Consider the following 12,144-nt stretch of genomic DNA (forward strand, 5'->3'; position numbering starts at 1 on the left):
CTATCTATTTTAATCCCGCTTAAAATCTATTTTAATCGTGATTAAAAATTAACCACTGTTCTGATTGGCTGGAATTTAATCGCGCTTAAAATCTATTTTAATCGTGATTAAAAATTAACCACTGTTCTGATTGGCTGGAATTTAATCGCGCTTAAAATCTATTTTAATCGCGATTAAAAATTAACCACTGTTCTGATTGGCTGGAATTTAATCGCGCTTAAAATCTATTTTTATCACAATTAAAAACCACTGTTCTGATTGGCTGGAATTCAATCGCGCTTAAAATACATTTTAAGCGCGATTAAAATACATTTTAAGCGCGATTAAAATAGGTAGGTTTTGGCGGTAATGGCCTTCCATAGATTCTTGCGGATCGCTAGCGAAGTCAATCGACCTTTTATGAGCCTACGGTCAAGGTAATCGCACGTGCGATGCATTGGCTACGAGTATCCCGTCCATCTTCTTCTTCTTCTCGGGTCACTACACTACACTCGACCTAGCCACTGCAGCCGACAGGACTCCCGTCCATAGACCATGTTCATATTATAATGTCCATTCTGTTCGTGTGGCAGACGACGCCGGAAAATACGTGTCTCCGCAAAAACACGTTTAGACGGGCATTTGTCGAACGATCACGGATTTTGTGAGCAATATTCATGTTGCTAAGCGTGACCACAAAATCTTATTGAATTAATGAAAACACGCGCACGCGCGTACTCACACAGCACACAAGCACCTGCACAAGCATGCAAGCAAGGGCGCGAGGAGGGAAGGACGCGCATGAATAGAATGGCATTCGCTATACTTTGAATATAATTGTAAACCAAGCAGCTCACAACGCGCAATCTGATAATCGCGCCAACTATAGCATTTACTTTTGATTACAGTCACATTTATTTTTAAGTAGGGGGCCTACATTCAATCAAAGAAATGAATCGTTCATACGCCATTAGCGTCGACATGGTGCACTTGTTTGTTGTTGAGCATAGAACGGATCTCCTAAACCGCGATGGCTGACCGTTTGCATTCAGAGCAACGTAACACGGGTAAAGTGAAAAATATTTGCTCGTACACACGTCATGTAGTGAGTGCATGGCGATGGATGGCTTTGGCGCAACTATATATTTACATGTCCCGAGTACACAACCCAAAACTCTTGTCTGCATTGTTACGAAAAGCGAAATATATGGTTTATTCTAGTGACGTTGAGTTGCTTTTTTTCTTACCTTCTTGCTTTTCTCTGATTTTGCGGGAAGTTGTTTACCGTCCCCTGAAAAAATACACAATGACATTATTATATCGCCGGAAATAAACGTCATTTCATTTTCACTAACATTCTTTTCCTCTGAATTACCGAGTTGTGGTAGCTATCTCTAACACAAATCTCCGCCTTAGACACATTTCCCCAATGAAAGGAAAAATGAATGGAAAAACTTTAAACTTCTTAATGGTTTTTACCATGCCATACAATTGTTGTTACATCTTGAATGTAATTAACAAACGATTATCAATGCTGGAATAATGCGATTTTAAGACACTTACGTAGGCCTACGTGGTATATTCCGACCTCGTGATGTGTTTCACTTTTAACGAGACTAGCAGTGTAAACCGGTTATAACTGCCATTTCCTCACGATGTGTGTGATTGTATTTTTTGTTTTTTTCGTGACTTCATTTGTACGTTAATTGTTTCCCTAACGCGCGCATATCATGCTATCAGCAGTGTAATAATATAGATTATTATAATCTATAAACAAAATCTATGTTATTACACTCCTGATGCTATCATGCCCAGAGCACAGATCATGATCGAATCAATCAGATCGCAAACAGATTATGAAAATTTGAATACGCAATCACACGCGCACGCGTACACGCACGCACAGTAAACACACGGACGTGCTTATTTTTCTATGCGCATGTGTGGGGCGAACCTAGCTGCTAGATAAACACACAAGGCGTGTGCCTTCACGATCTCCTATTGTCATCGACTTGGTCTTCCGGATCCCCGCCCCGCATGAACGCGCCGCTATCAGTCTACGGAACGTAGATTAACCAATCCGAGCACGTTGCGGCACCACGTGACCCACTGCCCGGTGGCTAGTCCATCGCCCCGACTCTTACTCTGGTTCTGCTCTAGTTTAGGCCAGGCTACCGACAGACCTTCCTTCATTAGGAACCTACTCGATGTCTCCCCCACTGGCCTGAATATCGGGCAGGCATAAAGCTTCCTCATGTGTGGCCAAAGGCCACCCGATGAGCATTAACTATAATATTTTTATAGTACTCCATTGTATAAACTCCTAATGAACATTCATTATCTGCGAACCGGTAATTGACCATCTTTATCTATGAGCCTATTGATGTTTATGAACCTGCATACGTATATGTTCGTTCCTTATCGACGACCGAGCCTTCAGTGTTCATGAATATTAATTGCAAATTAGCCTTTCGTTGTCTATGAAAATCGTGTTGCTATACTATGATCAGGAGTGTGTAATAATAGATATCATTATTATTCTATTATTATATCTCCGCCTATACCTCCTATTACATCTCCTATTATTATTATATATTCTCTGTTATTATGACACTCTTGGTATATGATGGCCATCATACCGTGGGCGGTTCGTACGATGTCGACGTCGTCGTGAAAGTTCGGGTTGTCGTGGCCATGCTTGCCTACGACGTCGTTTTTACCCTCCTCCACGTCCGCGGACTTCTCTCGCTTGCCGGGGCCTTTCGTGAACGGACATCTTCCTATATAAGAAAGAGAAAATCTAATGACGTTGTTATCCCTAGCATGTGGGAGATACGGAAATATCGAGAATTGAATAGATAGATAGATAGGTAAGTAGGTAGATAGCGACGTAGGTAGGTATGTGGATAGGTAGATAGGTAGGTGGATAGATAGGTAAGTATGTAGGTAGAGATATGTAGGTAGAGGTAGGTAGGTAGGTAGGTAGGTAGGTAGGTAGGTAGGTAGGTAGGTAGGTAGGTAGGTAGGTAGATCGGTAGGTAGGTAGGTAGATTGGTAGGTAGGTAGGTAGCTACGTGGGTGGATAGATAGATAAGTATGTAGGTAGAGGTAAGTAGGTAGATCGGTAGGTAGGTAGGTAGCTAGGTGGGTAGGCATGTGGATAGGTAGGTAGCTAGGTGGATAGGTAGGTAGCTAGGTGGATAGGTCGGTAGGAAGGTGGATAGGTAGGTAGTTAGGTGGGTAGGTGGGGATAGCCAGCCTTAATACGTCCATAAAATGTGACCCTGCACGTGGGCAGTACATTGGCCCGTAGCTGAGTCGCTCGGCTGGTTTTATTGCTTCACCTTCCGTCTAGTCCTTACGTGTGGACGCCTATAGAGAGCCATGGTAACTGCAGTACTCAGTATGCTGCAGCTGCTGCGCCCAGGCTTGCACGCGTAAATTATGGCGAATACATTATGGACATTTTACGAGCCAATTTATGTTATTTTATTTTATAAATTTATTGGGAGATATTCGGTGTTGCATGAACACACGATGTCGATTGAGTTGTCGGTGAAATTCACCATTGGTGTAATGTACAGTCAGGTACCGTATAGATGTACGTGTGGTGCTCCAGCTGTCTGTGAGCATTGTGTCTCTTGTCTGTTGGTGTGTCAGCTGTCTTCATCACCATTTATAACCAAGCGCCCTCACGTACCTCAGACGCTGTATGTCTGATGTCTATCTATAGGTCTCTCTGTATGTCTGATCCCTCCTCTGTGTGTGTGTGTGTGTGTGTGTGTGTGTGCGTGCGTGCGTGCGTGCGTGCGTGTGTGTGTGTGTGTGTGTCGTGTGTGTCGCGCGTGTGTGTGTGTGTGTGTGTGTAGTGTGTGTGTGTGCCGCTTCGTGCGGTGTGTTCGCGCGTGTACCGACTGCCGGGTTTCGCTGTCTCTCCGCGACTGTCGCCCAGCTGCCATCTCCTTCCGCCGCGCTCGCGATCCCCGCTCGTTTCTCCTCCCCTCTCTCTCTCTCTCTCTCTCTCTCTCGTCTCTGCTCTCTCTCCCGCTCTTTCTTTCATTCACTCTCTCTCACGCTCTTTCTTTCATTCTCTCTCTCCCGCGCTCGCTCTCACTCGCTCTCCTCGCCCTCTTTCTCTCGCCGTTTTAACGTACACGCACACTCACCGTTAGTAGCGTAGAACCATATCGCGAACGCGGCTGCACACAGCGCCAGCGTTCCTAGAAATGTACCGAAGAAGACTCCAGCTATTGCTCCCGGTCCGTACGTCTGGGCCGCCGCCACCTCGTGCAGCAGCAGCAGCATCAGTACCAACAGCACGCGCAGCGCCGCCGCAGCCATCGACTGTGAGAAACACATGATCGGCATCGTCACGACGACAACTTCACTTCATCACCGGCGCAGACGACGCAGCCGAGGGCGCATGCACCTGTCTCTTGCGTTTGTGTGTGCGTGCTGTGCGTTCTTGCGTGCGTACGTTCGCCTGCTGGTCCGTATCACCTATTCCGTATGAGATGCGAGGAGCCCGCTATGTACGCACGCGGCTGCTGTGCGTAGGTATCGTGTTGCGTAGAGGCTGCTGCTGCGTGCGTGCGTGCGTCGTCTGCCTGTAGCACGTGATCACACCGAGCAGACGCGTCGTCACAACCACCGTTTATAACACGAATAATAACAGCGACTAGAGTTCGCTTCTAGAGCCGTTCCCGTTGCCGTCCCCGTCCTACACTCATGCGCAGGTACGTATCACACGCACATATACACACGCGAGCGAGAGAGCGCCGTGGACATGCATAGATATAGTCAACGTCGGCGTCCTCGCTGGCGCCGCTGCGATCGCGGTTCGAGTCTGTCCGGTCTCAGAAACGCGCGAGCGCCTAAGCCACGTCTGCTGCGTGTGTCGGCAAGCAGATGGGCAAACAGGCGGTTAAAACCGACGGTCAAGCAGACGATCGGAGGTAAAAATACGGCTGTCGTCGACTACTACTATCACACGTACGCTCCGCCGCCGATCTGTCGCGTCTACTGATCAACGACGGCGAAAAAAATGCGGAGGTGCTTGCTACTGATTGACACGCGCGTGCAGCCTTCCTTCAGCGCTCGCTAGCCAGCGCTCTCTGGGGCGGCAAGGGCTAACCGGTCCCTTCACATTCCACGGATGGTCCCGCGACAGCGCCAGTGTAAAGTCCCTCCTCGCATGCATGGCCCGCGGGCACGCCGCTGCGCGCACGGGCTAGACTGCTCCCGGGCACCGCCGCTCGTTTCTCGTTGATCGGTCAGACAGCGGCGGTGTTCGTGCGGGGAGCTGGGGTAAGGTGTGTGTGTGTGTGTGTCCTTCTCGCCTTCTCGCCTCACTGGTCGCATGTAGCTTGTAGCGCGAATCGATTAGTGTGCACAGACACTTGGAACGTTGCAATGTATGTTATGGTAAAAGTCAAAAATTATGGTAAATAAACACGAAATGTATTTACTATCTATTACTATGTCTCGTTGTTTATGTGTTCTCTATATCGACTAATAATTCCATTCCACGTAAATGCCGTTCGATTGCTCTTTTGCAACGCGCAATCTCACCGCACCCACGCTGCTGTGCACAAATAACACACACGCACACGCACACGCGCACGCGCACACACGCGCACGCACACACACACACACACGCACGCACGCACACACACACACACACACATACCGCGCGCACACCACCGCGGCACTCTCTCTCAGCCACACACACACACAGCAACAACACACACACACACATACCACACACACACACACACACACACACACACACACATACACACACGCGTGTTTAAATACCATCATTTTATTAGCGAAACGTTCCAAGTGCCTGTGCCATTGGCAAGGGCAAGGCCAAATGGGCAAGGCCAATGGCAAGTAGCAGCCATTGGCGGATTCAGTAATAGACAAACGGGTGGGATCCATGGCATGGGGTTGGAGGAGAAGGTAAAAGCCACCAGCGAGGAGGGGTATAGCAGAAATATAGTAGCTCAAGTATACATAGGAGTTCGTGGGAATGTCCTACCAACAGAATTCGTGGGAATGTCCCACCAACAGGGTCCAGCCGCGCGCATGTTAGTGCGTTAAAAGTCAAATTTATTTATGCCCGTCTAAATTTATGCCCAAGTAAGTTGCGGTGAGGAGCTTGCAAGCTCATGTTGATATATATTTTACCAATGTAGGTACTGTTTTTAAATAAATAAATAAATAAATAAATGAAATTGTGTTTTGATTTTTGTTTCATAAATGGCCGCCTCGCGATTTTTCTCTCGTTTTCTAAAATGGATTCATGGACGGGGTGGAGAGGGCGTAGTCCTCGTGACCCCTGGCTTACCGGTGGGGTTGGGGAAAATCGTGAACTTGTTGTTTTTTATCGCTGCGATGCTGAATGATCTTTCGTTCTGTATAGGGTGAGTACTGTATTTCTGTACACCTGTATTTCTTTTTTTTCGCATAGGAAAATGTTACATATATAACTCCACTACTCTCTAGTACAGCTTTCGATCGGAGCCGTTTAAAGTCGGACAACGACACGAACACACAGCATACTTCTTCGCATGGCCGAGTTTAAAAAATGCGAGTGTCCATCTACGACTGAAGAATAGCTGACAACTGACGCGCAGACACGCGCTAGATCGGTTCCACTCCGTTTCAATCGTATCGTGTTTCGAGCAGAAAAGACATTCGGATGCGGGAAACGGACACAGGCGTGTGGAAGTCTAAGCGGTAGCGCGCTCTTGCGGTCATGCGTCGGTAGGTAGCAAGCGCCGGGGTGCACTGTCACACAATGGGAAGTTGGGAACGGGCTACGCATTTCCCTAGTCGCAGCGTTGGCAGCTTAAGTATTTCGGCACGCGGATGCCTTCCTAGAAAACTGGACGCATGGTGGAGCCACCTACCAGTGGATTTCGCGCCGTTGCGATGGCCAACCCTTACCGATCTAATGTTGCTTTTTTTTAATGAAAGCTGGTTGGAATATAAAACCCTATATCACTGCTGTCTAGTTTCAATCAAGACATAAAATATCCAGCACACTGCAGCCTCAAACCTGGGGAAAAAGCTAACGTGGGCCTCTGGATGCCATATAGTACGTCAATACGGGACATTTAGCCGCTGGACTGTTGTGAAATTCCCCCTTTATCCCCCCCACCCCGGGGGGGGGGCACTCACTTATTATGATATACGGTATGTGCCGCTGGGATGGCTATACATACTGTCAGGAGTTAATAATGACAAATTTGTCATTATTAACTCCTGATGTAACGTAGAAAAATAATCTAATAGGTGGGGATACATTTTACACTTCATTTAACGCTGATGCCGATTACGTACATTCCACCAACACCAATATACAACCCATTTTCCTAGTAGTTTTGTTGTTTTTCACAATCCACCGTCTTAGCGTAAACCAGCCATACCAACGAACCGATGTCACACGCACGCACACACAACACACGCACGCATGCTCGCACACCCACCTACACACACAACACACACACACACACACGCACGCACGCACAGTCACAAACAGCACACAACACACACCACACCACACACTCCACGTCACAGCAACAGCTCGCAAGGCCGCAACACACGACACGCACACACACACATACACACACACATACACACACAGCATCAGCACACACACACACACACCAACACACAGCACACTTACACAGCATAGCAGCAGCACACAGGCACACACACACCACGACCACCACAACACACACGACACGATAGCACACGCGCACACCCGCCACACACACACACACACAGCCGACAGCACACACACACCACACACACAGCACACACTGTGAGCACAACACTAATGTCAGAATGTAACATGGCGTACAATATAAAATATACTCAATATGCAAATAATGAACGGCTCTGTATATTAATGCTATTATCATACCCCCGTTTGCTTTCCATGGCGGCCCAAATATTACCAATAGGTATCAAAAGCGTAAAGATGTTAATAAAAAATGTCCGACTGCACATTGATTTTACCATCGCGAAATATAACATCCGATGTAAGACTAGCTTACTGCTTATCGAGGTGTAACACGGGGATACACTTGCTATGGTGGCGTCATTAATATATAGGACTATGCACACGCTGGATAAACTAAAACCATTGATTAGAAGGATTAATAATTATGAATTGAAAATGGCTTGTTAAATGTTGGACTGGAGGTTTTTTTACTTGTACACAGCAATCTGTTTCAAGCGTTTGACCATGTCTAATTCTAGTGTTCTTGTGCAGCATAGCTTGCAATGATATTATGGTGCCGTAACGTGTACACTGATAGTAGTACTAATTATAGACAGCACGATGCGTTATTGGCGTCAAAAAACATGTAACGCCATAATCGCATGCACTTAGAACCGTCGCAAGATATAATGATGGAATTGGCAAATGTAGAAAATCATTTTCTGGAAGAAATGGTGGCCTGAAAAGGACCGGTTGGTTTCACTGGTACATGCGCTGATTCCCATTTAATGGGCCTTGGCAGTCTTCTTTGGCAGCAGGACAGCCTGGATGTTGGGCAGGACACCTCCCTGGCTGATGGTGACTCCGGAGAGCAGCTTGTTCAATTCCTCGTCGTTGCGGATGGCCAGCTGCAGATGACGTGGGATAATTCTTGACTTCTTGTTGTCGCGAGCAGCGTTACCGGCCAACTCGAGCACCTCAGCGGTCAGGTACTCAACGACGGCAGCCAGGTAGACGGAGCTCCAGCGCCAACCTCTCGGCCATAGTTGCCCTTACGAAGATGACGATGGATACGTCCAACAGGGAACTGCAGTCCAGCGCGACTGCTTCTGCTCTTTCCCTTTGCTCTAACCTTTCCTCCTTTACCACGACCAGACATGTTGATGACAGAATGTATATAGCGACGAAAAAGATCGACAGTGTGTCGCTAAACTCTGCCAGGCCCTATTTATACATCCGATGAGGATTGTACCGGACTTCGCACCCACCAATAGACGAGCGCGAGATGCTTGTACTGGCGCGAACAAGTTTTCAACTGGCTAAACAGGTTGTGACGCGTATTTGGTTCCCGCTGCTTCTCGCTTGATGACACGGATAATGGGGTTTGAAAATGTCGGTTGCCCTTCTCATCCACCCGTCCCTATAAATAGGGCCGACGCGTCTACCGGTCTTACACATTCACTGACTGGTTTTACTGCAACGCAGATCTATCTAACACCATGCGCCAAAGCCAAGTGGAAAAGCCGTCAAGAAGGCTGGTAAGGCTCAGAAGAGGCCTACTGATGGCAAGAAGAGGAGGAAGAAGAGAAAGGAGAGCTACAGCATCTACATCTACAAGGTGTTGAAGCAGGTTACACCAGACACCCGGATCTCTAGCAAGGCGATGGGCATCATGAACAGCTTCGTCAACGACATCTTCGAGCGTATCGCCGCGAGTCTTCTCGTCTGGCGCACTACAACAAGCGTCAACTATCTCGAGCAGGGAGATCCAGACTGCTGTCCGTCTCATCCTTCCGGAGAGCTGGCCAAGCACGCAGTATCTGAGGGCACCAAGGCTGTCACAAGTACACCAGCTCCAAGTAGAGCCAACGCGCCGTACCAGTAAACCAACGCGGCCCTTTTTTTGCCACCATTTTCCCAGAAATGATTACTACATTTGCAAACCTGCTTCCATCATCAATCGTACTACGATAATAAAACCGATTACCCAACCCGTCGCTGTATCTATTATTGCTTACATTAATTACGGCTTCTGAGATCGCCTCAATCCAATACACTTGTGTTTTATAATCAAAGGGTTCTGGTCTTTAACACTCAGCAAGGATTTGGTATTTCGAATATCTTTCACCGTACTCACTCCCTATCTGTTTTCTCTGTTGGATGTATCACTACGCGATTAAGATAATTTGTGTTTTAAAGAACATAATTCTATATTCATCACACATTGTAATACCTTGATTCAAATTGCTATAAATAATAGCTATATATACCATCTATTAGGTTATTATTTCATCTTTACACCATTTATCCGTACTGAGTACACACACCGAAATTGTTTCCTTCTAATAGTGTAGTGTACTAGTAAGCAGTTTTATCCTTGACGTATATGTCGCTATGGTAATATCAGTAAATCACCACGTTTGTGATCGTCATATGTATATATATATAATATATATATAATTATATAGATATATCAAGAGTCCATAATAGAACATTCGATTCTTTTCTACTATGGACTCTTGATATATATATACAATAGCTATATATCCCCTCCTATATATAATTATTATTTTACCGTCACATAACGCAGCGATCCTACATCGACGTTTTTACACTATTTGTCCATAACAGACATGCAGGGTTACAGGGCCAATATTCACTTATAGCACGTATCGTTCGCCTACTTCATTATTACATTACATCTGTTGTCAAATAGTCATCCCATTTGGTTTCTTTAGGTATTGCGCGTGATGGGTAAAGCAAAGCAGAAATCATTTCTGGGAAGAAATGGTGGCCCTGAAAAGGGCCGGTTGGTTTCACTGGTACAGGCCGCAGTGTTTAAGCGCGTTCGCCACGGATACGACGAGCGAGCTGGATGTCCTTGCATGATCGTGACTCTCTTGGCGGTGATGGCGCACAGGTTGGTATCTTCAAAAGACCAACGAGAGGTAAGCCTCGCTAGCCTCCTGAAGAGCCATCACGGCGGAGCTCTGGAGCGCAGGTCAGTCTTGAAGTCTTGCGCGATCTCACGGACCAGGCGTTGGAACGGCAGCTTGCGGATGAGCAGCTCGGTGCTCTTCTGGTAACGACGAATCTCTCTCAGGGCGACCGTGCCGGGTCTGTAACGATGAGGTTTCTTCACTCCTCCGGTAGCAGGGGCACTCTACGAGCTGCCTTCGTCGCCAACTGCTTCCTAGGGCCTTGCCTCCCGTTGACTTACGAGCTGTCTGCTTGGTACGAGCCATTATTGTATAGTAACGAACGAAATTGAACTTGTAATACTGCCTCTTACCATGGCTGTATTTATATGGTAACCTGATGGATAGAGCAAATCCGCTGATTGGTTAACAGTTCGGCTGCTGAAAACGGATTGGCGCTTACATGCACATCGTTGCAATGCACCACCCGCCGTTTTCGTAGACTGGTACCCGGTCCCACCTATCGGCTTAGGGACCGGTAAGCGATAAACAAAGCATGGCAACGATTGGTCACAGACTCGATAGGAAATCAGCCGATACGACCAATCAGTGGTCCGTTTGCACGGCTAATCCGGCATGGCAAGCAAATGGAGGATGTGTTCAAGTTCGATTTGATATTTTTCGTGCGAAAAGTAAGGCAGTGATATCACTTACAGATATGACTCTATCTCCGAATTTTTCGCGGTGTACTATCCGCCATTAACCATATTTGATCATTGATGGTAAAGAGCAGCAGTTTTTTACTTGCTGGCCGCCGCCATCTTTTAAACTCATATCCGTATTCCAAATCGAGGCGCTAACGCGTAATCCGGTTGCGCGCGCATTCTCTACTGGACAAGAATTCTGTCCACTAGATTATGCCTTACCGGTCCCCATCGAGTAATCGAGGTGGGAGCGAGTACCAGTCTACCGTTTTCGGTACCCGAACGCGCAACCGGTCTGCGACTAGACGGGAAACGTAACGAACAATTTTCGCGTCAAAATGAGGTTCGTGCCTTCGGTTAAATATAACAAAAGATGCCTTTTGTCCAATATACTCCTAATTACGTGCATGTCATCATAGTAGTAACTGTAGCAACCTCTATCAAGTTTGGTACCGTAGTAATATCAAGTTGCCTGTATTCCGCGTATTCAAATTCAACAGTTGCTTTTTAGAGTTAATCTAATCAGTGACGTACAATTATATATATCCTATCTATAAAACACATAGCCATATACGTAGCCTGCATTGACCTATGGATATAGTTTTGATAATATAGTAGTCCCAATGAATTTACCCCAAATATTCTCGATTTTATCCTTTTACATTGGTAACTGGTGCACGCATATTAGTTGCTCCATTTTAGACATGCATGTGACCTTATCTCTCCTGCACGTCTTATTAGCATATTATAAGATCTATACGCTACTTTCGTCAGCTGCATATAGTGGGCCAATATCACGTATGCTAGT

At 46.6% G+C, this 12,144-nt stretch overlaps 1 protein-coding gene and 3 pseudogenes across 1 annotated transcript in view; 1 reads left to right on the plus strand and 3 right to left on the minus strand.

Annotated features, from left to right (window-relative positions):
• The window catches only part of LOC106814598 (muscle M-line assembly protein unc-89-like), a 21,423-nt gene extending 16,207 nt beyond the window's left edge, over window positions 1-5,216 (minus strand). Inside the window, exons 1-3 of the mRNA XM_014818938.1 lie at window positions 4,146-5,216; window positions 2,619-2,759; window positions 1,227-1,270 (exon numbers count right to left, since the gene is read on the minus strand). Of these exons, the coding sequence (XP_014674424.1) occupies window positions 1,227-1,270; window positions 2,619-2,759; window positions 4,146-4,347 (387 nt within the window). The 5' untranslated portion in view covers window positions 4,348-5,216. The remainder of the gene's footprint in view (window positions 1-1,226; window positions 1,271-2,618; window positions 2,760-4,145) is intronic.
• Window positions 5,217-8,489: 3,273 nt separating this feature from the next.
• Window positions 8,490-8,932, minus strand: LOC106814602 (annotated as a pseudogene).
• Window positions 8,933-9,212: 280 nt separating this feature from the next.
• LOC106814599 lies at window positions 9,213-9,599 on the plus strand (annotated as a pseudogene).
• Window positions 9,600-10,552: 953 nt separating this feature from the next.
• On the minus strand, window positions 10,553-11,028 carry LOC106814601 (annotated as a pseudogene).
• Between the last annotated feature and the right edge of the window lie 1,116 nt (window positions 11,029-12,144).

This window comes from Priapulus caudatus, unplaced genomic scaffold (assembly GCF_000485595.1).
Source record: "Priapulus caudatus unplaced genomic scaffold, Priapulus_caudatus-5.0.1 Scaffold949, whole genome shotgun sequence".
Taxonomy (NCBI): domain Eukaryota; kingdom Metazoa; phylum Priapulida; class Priapulimorpha; order Priapulimorphida; family Priapulidae; genus Priapulus; species Priapulus caudatus.